Source organism: Anarhichas minor, unplaced genomic scaffold (assembly GCF_050575085.1).
Source record: "Anarhichas minor isolate MPS153535 unplaced genomic scaffold, ASM5057508v1 ptg000040l, whole genome shotgun sequence".
Taxonomy (NCBI): domain Eukaryota; kingdom Metazoa; phylum Chordata; class Actinopteri; order Perciformes; family Anarhichadidae; genus Anarhichas; species Anarhichas minor.
In genome coordinates this window covers 16,055,343-16,074,891 of record NW_027466486.1, presented here as the reverse complement: position 1 = coordinate 16,074,891, position 19,549 = coordinate 16,055,343, and the positions used below count along the sequence as shown (strand labels likewise).

The window sequence follows — 19,549 nt, the reverse complement described above, 5'->3', positions numbered from 1 at the left end:
TACTGCTAGTCTGTAAAGACCGTCGTCCATATTATAAGACGGCTGTTGGAGCTCATTGCACAGAGTTTGCTCTCCTGTCTACTCTGTCATGGTCTTGGTCGGCCGTGACATCCCACCCTGAATCTTAAACACCTTGTCACATAAAAATACTTACATTCACATTCACACACGCACACCCACATCTACACCGGCACGCACGCACACACACACTACAGATTAGCTTGTTTATCAGTCAGAGGGGGGTCTGCTCCAACAAGGCGTTGTCAAGCCACTGATGGCTACAACTCATGTGTCTGCACAGCCCTCTGTGACTAGGAGCGTAGGTGCGCACACACACACACACACCAATTTCTAGAGTATTACTCCTCGCAAACCAGCAATTTGCCTCTTTCTCTCTGATAATTTAGGCCTCAGACTATTCGTGTGTGTGTGTGTGGTGCCTGAAACAGACATGGATGTTGAGTTTACTGCTACACTGAGTTTGAGTGTTTGCTCCTGTGAGACAAACTCCTGCCAGCAGTCGCTTAAGCTTGTTAATGAGTCTTAAGGGCTTAAATTCACTTCCCTAAATCAGCTGAGAAGGTGAATGTTTAGCAGAATTCTAGGAATTAATTCCCCCAAGGATTAAAAATGATCCCGTTGATCTACTTGAAAAATAACAGAGTGAGTGAAATCCACATAATATCCGACTAACCGGTGTGTTATGAAATTATGCGGATTACAAAGTGACAAACATCACATGCGGAGATGCGGAAAGTATCTCTTGGACACACCCACACACAACAAAGCACCCACACACAACAAAGCACCCACACACACACACACACACACACACACACACACACACACACACACACACACACACACACACACACACACACACACACACACACACACACACACACACACACACACACACACACACACACACACACACACACACACACACACACACACACACACACCTCCCCAAGGGGAAGTGGGAGCGATTAGCTGTGACCTCCTCCTCCTCACCCTTTTCTTTTCATTTCCTCTATCTGCCCGACGGGAAATAATTAACCACAATCTCTCCCCTCCTCTGCACACATTCATTTCCTTACCCCCACTAATACACCGACCCTTAACCTAATCCTAATTGTATTTTAAAGCATCAAATACCGCTCGGCGTGTGGTTTCGATTTGCTGTCAATTTGCCATAATGGCTGCTCATGGAACGTTCTGTTTTTAATCAAGAACGGACAAGTAAAAATACATTTATATTCCTCCATACTGTATGCAGAAGCTTTATCTCTCACATCAAAAAGATGCATTGTGCAGACAATTTCTCTTTCTTCATTTATGTAATTTGTCTTAAAGAAATATATATATTTTTATGAAATATCAGCAAGATGTCAATGCACCTGCATCAGCAGCTGTAATTATTATCTAACGTATTTGTTAATTGCAGTTCCGTCAAAAAGGCGGCACTGCAGCTTTCTGTGATGTGGCGCTTGGGGGGGGGGGGGGGTTATGGATAACATGACCCCATTTCAGCGTCAGCGATAAGAAAATGTCTTGAGTTTGTAAGGTTTTGACCTCACCTTTTCTGCCGCGGTGAGGAACACGCACACTCCTCGTCACACACAGCAGATTGGAGCCTTAGTGGGACAATGGGCTCCATTGTGGGAGCTGGCAAAGGGAAGCCAGGCAGGCCGGCGGGCGTTTGGCTGTGCTCAGTGTGTGTGTGTGTGTGGATGGATATGGGGGATAATAGCGCTACATGCCCAGAGCTGCCATCATTTCACCGGGAACGGAGTGTGAAAAAAAAAAAAAAAAGAGGCAGTGACACAAACGTGCAAAAAAGACACACGCACACGCACACACACACACACAGCATCGCTATCACACCGAGCCATATGCTGACCCTAGCCTCAGTGCAGCTATCTCTGCCAATCAACTACTAGAGGGGATGTCCCACACACACACAAACACACACAAACAATACCTCTAATCCTGAGTGAAATATATACACATGCAACATAAACACTGGGAAATACACAAGAGTAAATGGAGTGATATACATTTGAAAATTCAAGCACACACACTTACTTGCTGGAACTAGCGTGTGTGTGTGTGTTTGTGTGTAGCAGCTTAGAGTCTCTCCAACATTGTTCCCCAGAACCACAATCACCCAGGAGCAGATGGAGGACAGCCACAGCTTGCTCTTACACACACACACACACACACACACACACACACACACACACACACACACACACACACACACACACACACACACACACACACACACACACACACACACACACACACACACACACACACACACACACACACACACACACACACACACACACACACACACACACACACACAATCAGATGGTAGAGCAGCTGTAGGAGATTTACAGGTGAATCTTGGCCGTAGTGGTCGACTGATCCACGGAGGCTCTGCTCACAGAGCTCGTGTTCATGAAAATTACGATTCAACTTTAAGGTGGTGAGAAGTAGCTTTGTAAGTTCATTTTTATTTACATGAATATAAAAACGTATTCTCTGCAGTATTAAGGACCAACTCCAATCAACTAATTATTGTGGTCCAATTTAGAAAAATAAAAAATATTAATTATCATTTACTTCCTATAAATAGCCCATTATGTTCTCAACTGTGCTTTAAGATTCTATATTCTAAATTCTTCAGGCCGTGGCTCAATACTTCCTTTACTTATGATTTCCACAGCAGTACATCGCATTACTTCTGTGCCAGCACTCCCGTCTGCTTCTCCAAACTGTGGGGGACGTGCCGTTAGCCATCCACTGGAGGTAATACACAGTGTACCGATAAGTACCCCAAACAACCCCACTTCAAAAAAAAACTAAACAGAACCATCCTTTTAAGGAGTGGTGACACCATTACACCGCTCAGCAGTCTGCTCCTGACGTTCATCTCTTCTCCTCAGGAGTTCAGATTCCACTGTGGTGGGCCGACAGGAGGAACAAAGATTTACTGCTGCTCATCAGAGGGTCGAGCACTTTTAAAACCTGGTGTGTATTGTGTTTAACTACATGGTGAGGCCCTATATGGAGAAGGACTGTATGTATGTGTGTGTGTGTGTTTGTGTTTGTCGGGGAGTCTTGGACTGCTTTTCTTGCTGCAATGAGCTGATATGTGAGATAGAGCTGTGCCTACACACAGCTGCCCTAGCAGCCTGGCACTCTGTGTCGAGTGTGTGTGTGAGTGTGTGTGTGTGTGTGTGTGTGTGTGTGTGTGTGTGTGTGTGTGTGTGCTGCTGGATGGCTGTGGTCATGGTGAATGAAAGATCAGAGAGAGAGAGGGAGAGAGAGAAGGCAGATGGACCGCCCCGAGGGCCATGAGACAGAGAGAGGGAGGTGGGAAGACAGACAGAGATAGACAGAAAAAAGACAGAAGAGAAAAATGCCAGTTAACCACTGACACACTTAGCCCTGCCAGCCTTCTTCCCACCCCCCCCACCCCCCATTCGCCTCTGTGCGTCAGCCCCTCTGTGAGGAGACTCGATGTCACAGTGCAGCACTCACAATCACACAAACGCTGCTTGATGCAGAACTTGAGGGGCACACAAGGGCATCAAACCCTCGTGTACGGTACGTCCGCCTATCTCCATCAGGCTGCTCCCCCGTGCCTGTGTCACTTTATTGTCGTTTAAATTCAGTGGATTTGGCACTAGACTAACAAAGCACTCTGAATTTAGAGTTTGTGCATTCTCACAACACGTCCCATGTATCAATTTACCAACCAGGCCTCCCCGTACTTGTATTCAAACGTGTTTCTTTTGGGAAACCTTTCACGTAGTTTTGGTCTCCGAGGAGACCGAGATAAAAGACGCGTCGTCCTCGACATCCGTCGAGTTGAACCGAAATTGTTAAGGATTGCGATTACGTCAAGATGTCAGAGTTTCTCGTAGTTTCGGGACGATGAGATTTAGCAGTCAAGTGGATGACCATGAGTGAAGTCAAGAAATCTGAGAAAGAGGAAAAACAGGCGAACGTGACAGAGATAGAAGGAGAAACAGAGATGCACTGAGATAAGGGACTTAAGAGAGGCAAGAGAGGAAACGCAGGGACAGAATTAGGGAGCGAGACAGAGAAAATCCTGGCAGGGGGGACAGAGTGATACAAGACAGCGGCAGAAAAAAAAATTACAGCACAACAAGATGTAGAGGGATGTTTAGGCAGAGCTGCGGGACAAGAGAGACAGAAGAGAGCGAGAGACGTGTGTGTAGCGGAGAGATGGGGAGTCAATAATGACTGATTACTGTAATTCAGCCTGTCAGGGACATCGACCTGCTGCTACTACCAATCAATACGCACCAGACACAGACGCCTCGGAACAGGCGTGCGACACACGTGTCATCGGGCACGTGTGCGTGATACACACATACAAAGACATATACACACACGGTAGGTATATGGATGCACACGTAGCCTCAGACAAAAAAATGTAGGAAATGCACACGGTTGTATAGATGTCTACATGGCTCACACCAAATCGCTGAAGTCTCACAAAAAGCACACAAAAACTGAGACAGTCTAACATGTGAGAAGGTGCGCGCGCACACACACACATACATACATACAAACACAATGGGGTCTGGGGGTGTTAGCTACGAGCCACAGCCCCACACTGAGCCTAACTATCTCTCCGTCTCGCTGGGCGGACGGGGCAGAGCAAAATGGCTTCTTCAACACCCCCGTCCCCGTCCCCCCACATCTCTCCGCGCCCCTTCTACCTAGCGTCACCTCCACCACTTACATTACCTCTCTGAGGAGAGGGGGAGGGAGAAGAAGGGCAGGAGAAAGGGGAGGGAGGGTTGAGAGAAAGTTAGAGCGGGGAGAAAGTTGGACAAAGGCGGGAGAAAGAGAACGTAGAGACGAAGGACGAGAGGCGAGTAAAGAGAGACAGCGAAGGAGGGACGGGAGAAATGGATGGAAGGCAAAGTAATTAGGGACAAAGAGAGAGAAGAGGGAGGAGGCAGGACACAAAAAGGCAAATTAAGACCAGGTACAAAGGAAGTAATGACAGAAAAAAGAGAGAGTCAAGGGTAAAAGACACGGGTAAGCAAAACGCGACACTGTTCAGAACTTTAGATTGGAGTGGATAAAGTTTGATATAGTGGGGTCATAATAAAAACAAATTAGTGGAGCGGACATTTCTATCTTTGCATCTGCACATCCTCTTTTGAGTGTGTCTTTGTGCTGAGGGAAGCGTTTTTGTGGCTTTATTATGGCTTGTAGGCCAGCAAGTTCTTTCCTGTTCATCCACAGTGTGTCTCTTAAAGTTAGCCTGGGCTATTATAGCCGTCACTGCATGGCTACCTTGACTGGAGAGGCCTCACCACCTCACCGCTCTCTTTCAAAAGGCCTTGCCCTTCCGGATGCCACGCATAAAAGATGCTCCTCAGACTGTTATGGTATTGGCATTGGTATCACTCTTTGTAAGCAGCTGTCACTCCGGCTGTCGGGTAGCACGGGCTGCTAGTACGAGCTGCTAGTACGAGCTGCTAGCACTTTTTTGTATTATATTTTCAAGACCAGTTCAATCCAGACTTAAAATGCAATAAAAGTTTCTGCTCTTTATTTACCGTCTGTCTCCTCTTTTCCCTGCTCACCCCTTTCTCAAATGTGTTTTTTTATGACTGGGTCCCTGTTATGTTTATACTGTACACGTGCACATGATTGTATTTGAAAATGAGGAGCAGAAATGACGGGGAAAGAAGAAAAGAACAGGCAGACAGGAAGAAAGTATCATTAGGGAATCAAATTGATTCAAGTGCTGCTTAGAAGAAATTCCAATGATCAGTCGGTAGCTCAGCTCGCCTCAACAGGGGACAGTGTCACTTCACAATGGTGTGTGTGTGTGTGTTCTTAACAGACACTGCATGCATCTGCATGTCTGTATGTGGATGGACTTGCACTGCTGTGCGTCCGAGGAGCTCGCGTCCGTGCGAGTGTAATCGACTGTCCGTGTTTGTGAGACAGAAGAGTGTGTGTGTAAGCGTGGACGTGTGTGTGTGTGTGTGTGTGTGTGTGTGTGTGTGCATGTCTGCGTTCGAGACCAGAGAGCAAAGCCCCCCTCATTTAGAAGCAGCGTTAAAGAGGAGAGTCATCGATAAGTATCGACCGCCGGGGCTTGTTCCAACCACAACTACCATCGCATCGGATCAAGCGGGCGGACGGCAAGCACACACACACTCGCGCACACACACACACACACACTTGCGCACCCCTGTCTGTCTGTTCCTCTTTCTCTCCTGCACACACACTTGATATATGGCACTTCAGAGCCGACTAAACACAGCTCTATCACAGTAGCACTTATACCCTGAAAGCCAAACACCGCTGGACATCGATTTGCTATTCTTAACACTCGAGCTGAGCGAGCAGCGACATTCTCGCTCACGCGCAGATGTGCAAGGATTTCAGCGGCCAGCACAATGGCGAAGTTACATTCAAACTAGTTTTGAGAAGCTCAGCTGAGTCTGCTGCCAACAACTCACTTTTAAAGAGCCGACCGTGAGGCGTTGGCACGGAGATGGAAGCGAAGGCAATGAACAGAAAACGAGCTACCTTTGGCTTCTGGTCCTGTTTTTGCAGACTCTGAGCAGGGCTTTGAAAAGGATACAAGTTCTGGTAGAGGGGAATGAGGGATTTGAGGGCTCGACTGGCATTGATGGCTGTGGCTCTGACCATGGTGGGCAAAATGTTCATGTCCACTATGGCACCGTCAAACAGTGGGCCGAAGAATGGCACCTGCAGACACCGAGACAGGGAGTGAAAACAGGCATTAAAGCAGAAATACATTTTATAGTTAATAATGAATCCACTGTCCATGGAAGCCTCTCAAAGACGTACGATTCCAGATATATTTATGAAACAGAATAATCTCTTGGAGCCACTGGGGTTTGAGTAAGTCAAATTTAATTCCATACTTTGCTTGTGGAATCCACCAAAGAGAATAATGCCAGACTTCTTATTGAATTTACTTGTGGAGCAGGTCCCCGAGCCGTGCACTCTGTGACGGGATACAGTGCTTTCAGGACGACGACACAGAGAATATCTCGTCTAACTTGTTTTTGGATTCAAGATAATTCAATATTTTTTGCTTTGTAGAATGAATGAAGCAGAATGAGGTTATGTTATTAGTGCTGCGGTATCTATGTCATACAGAAGGGAAAAAAAGCAGCATTTTATTGCGTTAAGTCTCGTTTGAAATAGGATTAGGCTATCAGTGCTGTGGTATTAATGTCTGTGTGTTTTAGACTGATACATTAACCTGAGCAGCAAGACTCAGGTCAAGACTCTCTCAAGGATTGTTAGTCAATCTGGAGGCATATCTGGGTTGTCTGGTAGGAAACATACAATTATGTACCAAAACACTGTGCACATTCACTATTTTATTCCTACCCAACTCCATACCCATAAAATATAACGGCTCAAACATCGATATAATATCCACGATAATCTGTGTTAAAGTGTGACATGATGCGCTGTGACTGTAAACTTTTAATTTGGATGACTTGATTGGTCTCTCTACAGCTGTTCCTTCTGTTTATTGCACATAGTGGCCCCAATAACTGGCTTTTGACCATCGTGCACTTAAGAGTCTACAGCCACGCTAGCAGCTCTGTGAGGCTGTGCCCTGAGCTAAATGCTAATGTTAGCATGCTAACATGCTGATGTTTAGCAATTATAACAGCTGAGGCTGAAGGACATGTCATTAGTTTTGCAGGTATGTGCGCATACGCTTCAGTATTGGACAAATTCAAATTGTGACTTGAATGAAGAATGTAAGTGTATCATCAAAGATGTTCATTTAGATAAATGTCTGTCAAGTCTAGGGCTGTAAAACGTTAACCACTGACAACGCACCGCTGCGAGCACTGCGGCCCCAGGGAATTGAAGGACAGGCAATAGAGCATAAGAATTTGTATTGTAAACATTTTGATTCAGGATCTATGTGTCATCGGCTCCACTGATCGGCCTTTATAGAAACAATCAATCAAACTTTATCGAACAAATATAATTTACAACACAAAACATTCAAATTGAATGGATATAGCTCTTCAGAATGAGCAGAATAGTGCACCAGAGTATAAGGAATGTGCTTCTTGTATTTCATGTCATTATGTGTTTTTCTTCTCTTAAGAATTAACCTGTTAGTTACCGGTAAATGGGTGTTGCGCAATCGAAAGCAAAATTAACTAAAACTGACATTCCTATTAAGTCATTATCGCTGAATGAGGTAACACAATGGGGATTGGGCATTTGCAGTATTATTACCTGGATGTCTGTGGAGACATTCCGGGAAAAAGCGAGACCGTCTGGATCTCTTTAGAGTGAGATCCAAAACCACACCTGCAATTACCGCTCATCGCCATAGGTGCCGCCAAAGAGAACGAAACAGAGACCGTCGAGATGGTAACTTTAAAGAATCACCAAATTCTAAAGGGGAGGTGAATGTGTGTACCAAATTCCATAGAAATCCATAGGGCTTAACCTCTGGAGACCATGAATGTTTGTACCAAGTTTCACCAAAAGCCATCTCACAGTTCCAGTCGTGCCATCCATAGAGCCGTGCCACTATGATGGCAAAAATGACACTGATTGGCCAAGAGGTAACACAACAATTACACATCTCCACAGTTGATATGTGTAGTTGTTACTGATTAGCCCAGAGGGAGACTGATTTCTCATCCTGGGTTTTAATAAAGGAATCTTGCTGTTTCAGAGGCATTTTCACCCAATAACAAAAGGATTCTGGGGAACACCGAAACACAGATAATTGAACAAAGTATTGACAGCTGGCCGTTTGAGTCCAGTATCCAAATTCTGAACGCTGTTATTTTTACCTCTGGTTTTTTGAGTATGTGAATGGAGTACATGTGGTTCTTCATGGGGTAGATGATGATCAGCACGTCTCCAAACTCCGTGGGGATGATCCCTCGCCGGTAGTCTCTGGAATGTTCCGACCAAACAATGTGGACCTCGTCATTACCCAGGTGTCTAAGCTGGAGGACGAACAGACAAGAGAAATGAATACTAGAAGCAAAATGGAATCAACATCTCACTTTTTTTTCTTTTTTCTTGAAGCATAAACAACACAAACATAGTCAATTTCAACCACACACACACACACACACAGTCTCGGACTATGAGCTAGATAGACAGTATCCATCATAAACCCAAGGCTTTTGATTTTGTGCGTGTACGTGCTATCGTTGGCCCTGGGGGTGATGGAGCGAGTGTTTGAAGATGGAGAGTGGACATAAAGACCGAGTGAAGCTCCGATAAGATGGAGTATGGGCTGGAAGACGGATGGGATCAAGTCTGATGCTGTGCCATTCTCTGTGTTGTGTGCGGGGTTTCACTTTCACTCTGTGGGCCACAGTCAGGGCTGATGACAGCTCTGTCATTAACCTTGACGCCTGCCAACACACACACACACACACACACACACACACACACACACACACACACACACACACACACACACACACACACACACACACACACACACACACACACACACACACACACACACACACACACACACACACACACACACACACACACACACACACACACACACACACACGTCTGCCGCTGTTGGCCTTGGCGTTGAGACGAATACATTTCTTTTGAAATGTTTATTTGAATAAAATCAGTTACGTATTTTGTCTCCTATCAAGATTTCGGAAAGAACGATTTGGGATCAGTTAACCCCAAAAGCTGTTCACATTTCATCGGACAGTGTGTCAGCAGAGCTCCAACTGAAGCACATCCGGTTGTCCGGGGAATGGAATTATTATTTTTTTTTTTTTAATCAGGGACGATACAAAATACATTTTGGGACGGAAGGAATATGTAGCGTAAGAATAAAAATACTGGGACTAAACCATAACATTAACCTCCGACGATGTAGAATAGCGAGACAGTACACAATTCTGAGTGCAAAAGCACTCTGTCACACACACACACGTACACACACACAGCCAGAAGGTGGACCGCGGCTGTCAGGCAGTTACAATGGTGCCCCAAAAGCGTCACCTACCCGGCAAAACGAACAGATGAAGACAAAGAAGGAGAAAAGCTACACGGTCTCTTTCTCTCTCTGTCTCACCTGTGCACACCCACAATGCTGACAAATTAAATAAACACAAGTTTGAAGATATTATAATAAAAAAACAGTTGATTTATGAATTGAATGAATGTGATATGAATAAACCCATGAATATGTATGTGTAACAAATATTTGTATAAAATGTGAGCTAATTTATCATTTCCACTGTCACATCACTTCTAATTATGAAAATAATTTCTATTGAGTCATTTAGGTTTTAGTTTAATTTGTATTTCAGGACGGTTTTGGGCGGCAGTGAAGTTAGAGCCCTGGTATCAGGATGCACAGCTTTATGAAATGTATTTTTATTTATACACACACACACACACACACACCTCACTCATAAGCTTGAGGTTGAATCAGAGATGCTCACAATTCATTGTTTTGCAAGTCCAAGTCAAGTGTCAGGTCTTTGAGCTGGAGTCCAAGTCGAGTTACTGTGTGTGCGACTTAAGTTGTTCTCCATGATTGGAAGTGACCTGAAGAGCTCCGCCATGAGTTTAGAGTTATGACCTTCAATCAGAAGAACAAGGTGGCACGGTTTAACAAGGCAATGTGGAGTCTTAATGTCTGAGGTGATTCTCTCATCACTATTCTTAGAAAAAATATTTCAACGACGGAATCAGAGTGATGTCATCTCTGACGCCGCAATCAGTTGGTGTAATGCAGCTGTAATCCTTTAATCATGTTTCAAGCAGATGCGGTATGAGAGGGAGCAGAACACACAGCAAAGAGTGAGAGCTGGACAAACGCCCTGCGATGGACTAAAATCCCACTGCAGTGAGAGAGAGAGAGTGTGTGTGTGTGTGTGTGTGTGTATGTGTATGTGTGTGTGTGTGTAAGGCAGGAGGACGGCTGATAAATACCTGCCAGTATGGACATGTGTATGTCTATCAGTTTAACCTCTTTTGTGGACACATTCGTCAAACTGTGAGTGCATGCGTTTGTGAGCCTGCGTGTGTGTGCTCGCTCCCCGTGTGCGTGTCTGCGTGTGCTCGCTCCCCGTGTGCGTGTCTGCGTGTGCTCGCTCCCCGTGTGCGTGTCTGCGTGTGCTCGCTCCCAGTGTGCGTGCGTGTAAGCGCTTCTGTTTTTCCAACGTTAACACAAATTTATAGTCGTGCGGTCATTTGCGCCGACTGATGTGAATAAAGCCCTTAGCGGATGCGTGTTTGTGTCAAGTTAAACAGGTTTGCGGTGTGTGCGTGCGTGTATGAGAATATGCGTGTTTGATGGGGCCATCAGCTGATCAGGGAGACGGATGGTGTCGGACCAGGCGCTGATAATCCAATCAGGAGCCTGCAGCGACGTGATAGGCCAAGAAGCAGGAAGTATGATCTGATTAAAGGGACATTATGGCCATGTGCAGAGCGCCCCGATGCCTGAGGGTTGACAGGTGTGCACGCACGCACACACACACACACACACACACACACACACACACACACACACACACACACACACACACACACACACACACACACACACACACACACACACACACACACACACACACACACACACACACACACACACACACACACACACACACACACACACACACACACACACACTAAACCTGCCTGCCTAGAAACTGATACGAGCCCACACCACGCACAAACACAGACATGATTGCTACTAAGAATTATTGGAAACATTGGTGTGCGTTTGAAACACTGACATTAACAGATACAGGTGTGTGTGTGTGCAGCGACCTATGTTCATTTGCAATGCCATTCCAGGCAAATAAAAAGAGATTGGGAAGGAGGAAAAGAAGAAGGCATCAAAAGGGAACGAGTATAGAGGATTATTTTTCTCCTCCTCTCCTCTCACTGCACATCTCCCCTCATTAAATGAAATTAGAGCAACAACAATAAGTATGCTTATTATTACTAATTACGCCTTCTCTCTCACCACACAGATACAGTGAGAGAGGTCAACACAGTAGATAATGGGACAGACAGATGAGTGCTTGAGAGAGAGAAAGTACGTTTCCATCCAGCTGTCAAGCAAACCAGAGCATTTTGAAAAGTCAAGAGTGTGTGAATTCACCCGGCGACAAGCAGGAAATAAGGTGGCATTCCATTGGCTGGACGGAAGAGAGTGAACAATGGAGACTCTTGCTGTCACCAGTCAGATAGGTGTGTGGGTGTTACCTTCTTGGTGAGGTTGTGGTCCTGGTCGTGGGGCATGCGGGTGGAGACGTGGTAGATGACCTCGGTGGTGGAGGTGGCGTAGTAAGGCGTGGTCTGGCCTGTGCTGCGATTCCTCTGGAGACCTCCCATGAAGCCACAGTGAGTGGTGAGGTCCACCTGAGGGACAAACAAAGCCATGACGAGCAGGGACATGAACAACATCTCCCTTTATAACCTTTTACTGGAATAGAATAATACATCTGACTAGCTTCAGTCTCCTCTAACTCTTAAACAGTAAATAAAGATAAAAGGCTACAGCTGCTTTGCGGAACGTTTTGTGTTGAATCCATTCCTACATTTCTTCTTCATTCAACACACAAACAAATATAATCTGCCTGCATTGATTTCCGTTTATTTTAACCATCGGACCTACAAAACAATTTGTATGTATGAGGAAGGCAAACGAACATTTATGAGAGTAAACGTGTTCTTACCTCCCAGCCGAGTCCAGAGACGAAGTCTTCGTAAGCCTGGCTGCCCGTTGTGTTGGTTAGTATGGAGTGTTTGTCCTCTTGGCCCTCCGCCACATAAAATACTGCTATCTTATGAGTCTCGCGGCTAGAAGAGAGTGAGAGAAAACAATAATGACCAACGCGTCGACTACTGAAAAACAGATCCCACATTTATTTGAGTGGCTGAGTTACTGAGGTTTGATCGAAGTACTTCCCCCTTCATGCTTCTGTTTGTTTCTGAGTTTACCCTCACAGAAAGCAACGAGGGGTCGTGATGTAATGAATCCACTATGGAAGGGGATGCAACTCATGGTTTGCAGAAGGATCAAATGGGGCGTAGCATAACCGCTGATGAACCTCAGAGCTATTCAAAATTTGGCCGATCCATTTTCTAAGTTGGATCTAAATAGTTTTCTCTCCCGTGTTTGCCAAGATAATCTTTCTAAGTTACTTTTTTGAGAAAGAAAGTGAAGGAATAAGCGTTTTGCCAGCATATTTTTTTATAACTTTTGGCAGGTGAAAACTTTTTTTTTTGTAGTAACTAACTACAACCTGAATAGAAAGATCAAAAAGAGGGAGGGAGTGGGGAATGCTGGAAGTGTAATATGGAAGTGTTGTAATATTTTCTCACCACTGCCGTGAGTCCAGGTTCTTCAGCTCTCTCAGTAACTTCTCATTCTTCCTCAACAAATGGAAGTTACTCCTGTAAGACACAGATACATGCACAGGTTAAATAAATAAATAAATATCCAAAGTAACAGTTAAACCTGCCTCTCTGGAGGAAGAGGTGAAGCCTGCACTAAAGTTTAACAATGACAACGTTTTGATCCTACTTGGATCTTCATCAGGCCAGAATGCTGGGAAATGGAAACCACACCAGTATTTATACGGCACTCACGCTAACAGGCTGACAGGCTCTACGATGGCGATAAAACATCCACAAACAACTGACAACAAAAAATTACAAAAACAAAGACAGAGAAAACAGCAACACTAAAGCCATATTTCTATATATTAAACATAGATCTTATTTATCAAACAGTATAGCAACATTTGGAACAACTTCTCTACGGCAGTGACCCGGCTGCTCTGCCGACAGCACGGAGTTTGGTTTTGTTTGATGGAGATGTTTTCACGGCAATATAGAATAGATATTAGAGAGACAATTACGACCCGTTTGACTTTCCAACACTAGCTCTAAGCAGCTTATAATACATCATTAAAACTACCAGTGTAATCAAAGAAATACAATCATTTATTTCATCATCATTAGGATTGTGTGTTTTTAATGCAAATAACCACAATGACAATAACAAGTTGGTCCGGATGCAGCTCCTGTGCTCTGCTGTCCTGGTTTTTGGTGCTCTGTGTGTTTTTCCCACATGTGTTAAACCACGTGGGCATTTGATAAGGTAGATTACATTTTTTGTGCCTCTCTACCATTAACGGGCTACCACCGCCGTCTCCCTTAATTGGCTGGTTGCTTGTTTTTGTCACCGTTTCCTAGCAAAAAAACAAAAAACAACAACAACAAAAAATCCCGTGCCAACTAAATAAGAGGAGCTGGCAGGACTTCTAGTGAAAGAGAGCAGAATACCAGCAAGAATTCATTCAAAGCCACATACAAAGACATGACGTTTCAGCTTTCTGAGTATTTTTAAATGAAAAGTAAACTATCAAAACATCAGTTCCCAATCACAGATTTTTACCAAAAAAAAAAAAAAAAGAAGTTCCCTCATGTCAGATTTCAAGACACTGAAGACTGGTTTGACTCAGTCACAGTCACATGATTGTAGAACTTTGCCTACATCAGCATGAGAAGGATTAAAACAAGAAGCTTGAATGTAAGTAAATTATAGTTAGCCTGCTTGTTCCATTTTGAAATTTTCAAAACCTCCAACATGATAAATTTAGAATCTGTCCTCTCCACAGATGCTAACATTCTTTCGTTCCATAATAAATTGAACTGACTACCTGTAGTGATATGTATTAGTCTCGATAGTTTTGGTATGAGTTGCTCAGTGTTGGAGGTAGCAGCCGTAGAGATGTCTTTACATGGAACTCTATGGCACTCGGTTTGGGTGCTCAAAAATAAAAATAAATACATTTGGAAAACAGCAACGTCTCTCTCCAGAACTCATTTACTTCACAGTTACTCAAGATAATCCACACACCGTGTTCATGTAGGAACTATTTTCCTTCTACTGAACTACATCCGCCAGCGTCAACACCGTGCAGAAGGAAGCGTATATCTACCCACGGACGAGAGGTAAACATTTAGTTTCAGCAGTTATCGGTAAGCCTTAAGCTATGAACACAAACCTCTCACGTTCTATTACATTCGAGAGAAGGTCGATTAGAGATTGATAAAAGCACCACAGGTAAGAGGAAAAATATGAATTTTTCATTTTGGGGTGAACTCTCCCTTTAAGCATCAAAGCTGTAAGATGTAGCTCTTCAGGCACCATTTATATTTCTGTAACTAACTCAGACGCCGTTTGACCATCTGCTAAGCACTTCTGTTTGTATACTGGCGCCTCAACTCACAAAACATAAGATTACTGCGTACAATTATTACTTTGAAAAAAAATGAGCAAAAGCAACAGCATCTCGTGCTGACCACAGCTTGTGTCATCACCACTTAGAAAAGGCTCCAGGTAGGAAAGGACAGGGCCCTATTCTTGAATAGAACAAAAGCCTTTTATGCCAACTAACAAGTTCAGGGTTCAAAATGTCCCAGCCACCAACCTCCGCATCGCTGATACAAAAACCCAAGACTTGAGCAGGGAGACTCAAGAGTGGACTGATAATGACATGTCATTCTTTTCAAAAAAAAAGAAAAAGAGTGAAAGAGCAGGAGATAAAGAGATAGAGAGCAAGAGCGAGAGCAATTTGCTCTTTATTAAACTGATACTTGGTAATGGCCTCATTCTCTGCTCTCAAAGACTCCATTTACACCCTGGATTATGGGGAAAAGCATAAAAGGGGACACATGCACGCACGCACACGGGTGACTGTCAGTATCTTAGAGTCCGTGATGTTCCATATGAATACCTGGAGAGACATAAGTGGTAAATAACCGATGATTAGACAATCTCCTCTTATTTTTCTCATCAGTCTATCCTCTTTCCCCGTCCAACATCCAAGCTTCTTTTGCCTCCTTATTTTCTCATTCTCTTCCGTATTCGCTCCCTTATTTGGGCTTTTTTAAATTTTAATAATATTTTCGCTCTTCATCCTTTATTCACCCTGTTTTCTGATTTACCACTTCTCCCACCATCATTCCCTTCTTCAACTACTGTCTTTTATTCTAACTCCAAATGGGTTGAGTTTGATCAATAGAGTACTATACTCATTATCACACTCTCTTCAACACACAAAAACACACACACACGCACACACTCGCAGTGTGTTAAGAAGTCCATTGTGCAGGCTGAATGCAGACGGTGCAATTCCCTGGATGAAGTATAAAGAGCGACGAGGGTCCATTAGCCGGCCAGATACATTTAAAGTGATACCTTGACATTATGTATTTTTGCCCAGAGTCATTGAGAAGATGAAATGGTGTGCCATGTGAGTGGGAAAACGCAGAGTCTAATTAGCACAAAACACTTTTTGTGTCATTTGCATTCAAAGGGCATGTGGCTTGTTCTAGGGGAGACAAAACATTCTGAAAGACTTCATGCACACATGTATTACAGCAACCTGAAAAACAGCCTCTTAGTAGAAAACCTTTTCTCTTTCCTTCTCATGCATAAATGTGTCTTTTCACTTTTATTAGTCTTAGTTTAAAGCAGAGGTAGCCAACACGGGCACCTGGTCGCCCGCAGGGACCACGTGAGTCGCCCGCAAGGCATGTTCTAAAAATAGTATTAATCACGAGCTCCGTTTAAACATTTTAGTTGCTGTTCATTTTTAATCAAAAACGCTTGCATGAATGTTGATTTTAAAATGACAATATTTCGTCATAAGAGAGTCGGGACCCAGAGGCGCACGGCGGACAGCCAGGAAGAGGCCGCCGCACCGCACTGGGTTTTCAGGTTCTGAATGGTGGGCGCTTCCCGTTGGCGCCGGACGCGCGCCGCGAGCGCACCCGTCGTCAGGTCTGTAAATCCTCGGAACAGTCCGCGGGGCAACAACTCAGGGGTGGCGGGGGTAAAGGCGAGGCAACGCAATCCGACCGAAAAGGCCCAGACTAGAGGTTTGAACGCGGGCGCCCGAAGATACTCGCGCGCCTCGGAGGGTTGGATCCCCCCTCGGTTATAGACGAGACTGGTTACTAGTTTCTTCGCGGAGAAAAAGGTACCATTAGAAATGGTGTCGGTGACAACAAACGGGGCTCCCGCGATGATGGGCCGGCATGCAGACTTCATTGCGCAATGTAAAGGTGACCCAGACTTCCCAAAATGTCTACATTACCACTGCATCATTCACCAGCAGGCGCTATGTACAAAAGTAACCGGCTTTGATCATGTGATGACTCCTGTCGTGAAGATCATAAATGGCATCCGCTCCAAAGCCAAACAACACAGGATATTCATAACTGATGATTTGTATAAACATGGGACAGAGTTGATTTGTTGATCATGATTTGTTCAAAAATGTTACAAAAGTGGTTAGTACAAACGAGACATGATTTGAAGATATGACAGTTAATGATTTCATAAAAAATGTTAGAAGTGATCATTTTTACAAAAATATAACAGGTGTGATTTTGAACCAAATGCTACAAATGTGCTTATTCATACAAAACTGTCAAGAAAGATATTTACAAAAATATCAGAGATGTGATACCTCTGACTTTCAAATGTTGAAACAGAACAAGAGAAATAAATGTTTAAATATATCTGTGTTTCCTACCATCATGTTGTGGAAATCATTGTTAATAATTATTGTGAGGAATAATTAACATTGACATGTGATCAGACAGTCTCTTCACACATATTAAAAAGGTGATCTGTGCAACTTTGTTATTCAGAAAGTTTGTATCAAATAAGTAGCCCTTCGTACTACTCGGTACCCTTGAAGTAGCTCTCAGTTTAAAAAAAGGTTGGTGCCCCCTGGTTTAAAGGTACTATGTGGAACTTTCTGAAAAGCGGGGTTATTAATGACACCGGTGGCTGTTAAGTGAACTGCAGTCAGCACGTTGTCTCTCACTAGCGAGCATCGGCCAAAACAGTGGCCTGATTATAATCATGTAGTATATTTAGAATAGCTTTTCTATCTGAAATACATTTTATTGAAACATTTTGCACCGGCACTTACTGCTTGACATTTGCAAAATTACTTTATCAGCTAACGTTGCAAAGCAACCAACGCCATATCCCTAAAGCGTAGCTAAGTTACAGCTAGCTGGCTAACCTTAGCTTGGGTTACAGTTAGCTAGTTGGCCGCCCCTGCCTTGCATCGCTATTGGCTAGGAGAGAGCAATCGTTGGTTAGACACCTTTGCTTTGTACTGTTGCATCATTTGTTGTTGGCTGAAATCAACAGCATTTGTCATAATACACAAGTTAGTATCACGGATGACGTTAGCTGGTAAAGAGAATTGGCAAGCTACTCAACTAACATATCCACTCAGATTGTATTTCGCTAACCATAACATTAGCAAGCAGGCAAGCTAAGGTTAGCCAGCTAGCTGTAGTTTAGCTACGCTGCATGGATCTGGCGTTGGTTGCTTCGTACCGTTAGCTGAGAAAGCAACTAACTCAGCTAGCCAGATCAGCCCAGAGAGTCTGGATGAATAAGCTGATGTTTTTTCCACTCAAGACAGTATTTCACCACGTTAGCTACACACTGTAGGGGAGCTGAAGAGAGGCAAGGCACTCAGGAGTGCATGTAAACGTCAAAGACAGTCCAGAGTTAAAGGCAACCAAAAAAGTCTGGAAGAGGTCTCATTTTATAAATACAAGGTGGTTAATACATGTAAACTCTTACAAATAGTACCTTTAATTATAGGTTTTCCTGCAGAGTTTTGTGCGATATGCAAGCAGTGTAGTCCAATAATAAATTAGATTATTATCTCCATAAAGATGAGCATGAAAAAAGAAAACAAATGCCAATTTACGGATGTCCTCATGAAGATAAAGAAGAAATATCTGAACTCGGTTCATTATCCAGTTTCCCACAAACTAAATGAAACGAATGTGGTGAATGCTTCTGTTCAGTTGCATTTCACAACACAAAGTGATACTTATATCTTTGCATTAATGTTAATGTTTTTCCAAACATAAAAGCCCACTTTGTTGTGGCTTCTAGCGTCAGTATGTCTGTGTCTGGTCTCACCTCTTCTCCCAGGAGTTGAGCCCCAGTATGTTGATCAGTAGTCTGCAGTAGTAGAAGGCTGACTGAGGTGTCTCGGTCTCTGATTCAGTCTGCTGCACTGCCTTCATGTTCAGGTCCTCACCTCTCTGAAACATTCAACAATTCACTTTCATGCAAAAATAAATTAACAATATCATAGAAACTAAACAGAAAGCGAGATGGTGTGAGAGCCATGACTGAGAAAAGGATCACACTTTGATTAAATCATTTTTTCTTTTAGCCGAAATGAACAAATCAAATCAAATGATGATCAGAATAGAGAAACCAACATCAGAAAGCTGTTTTTGTGTTGATTTTCAAAATATCACAACCTTTTTCTTGATAATAGCTTCAGATTTATTACAAAGCAGTATTCACTACGGATAGTGCTGCACTTATGGGCCACCACTATTTGAGTATCCACCTCATCAGGACATGCTGGGAGCTA

At 43.8% G+C, this 19,549-nt stretch overlaps 1 protein-coding gene across 7 annotated transcripts in view; it reads right to left on the bottom strand.

Annotated features, from left to right (window-relative positions):
• The window catches only part of ralgapa1 (Ral GTPase activating protein catalytic subunit alpha 1), a 64,577-nt gene that overhangs the window by 16,073 nt on the left and 28,955 nt on the right, over positions 1–19,549 (bottom strand). For all 7 annotated transcript variants that reach the window (XR_012958996.1, XM_076107505.1, XM_076107506.1 and 4 more), the window contains 6 exons: positions 19,084–19,208; positions 13,431–13,502; positions 12,782–12,905; positions 12,309–12,464; positions 8,885–9,043; positions 6,658–6,785 (listed from right to left, as the gene is read on the bottom strand). Coding sequence is in view for 6 of the 7 variants with exons in the window: in XM_076107505.1 (XP_075963620.1) it covers positions 6,658–6,785; positions 8,885–9,043; positions 12,309–12,464; positions 12,782–12,905; positions 13,431–13,502; positions 19,084–19,208 (764 nt within the window). In the remaining variant the exon portion in view is untranslated. The remainder of the gene's footprint in view (positions 1–6,657; positions 6,786–8,884; positions 9,044–12,308; positions 12,465–12,781; positions 12,906–13,430; positions 13,503–19,083; positions 19,209–19,549) is intronic.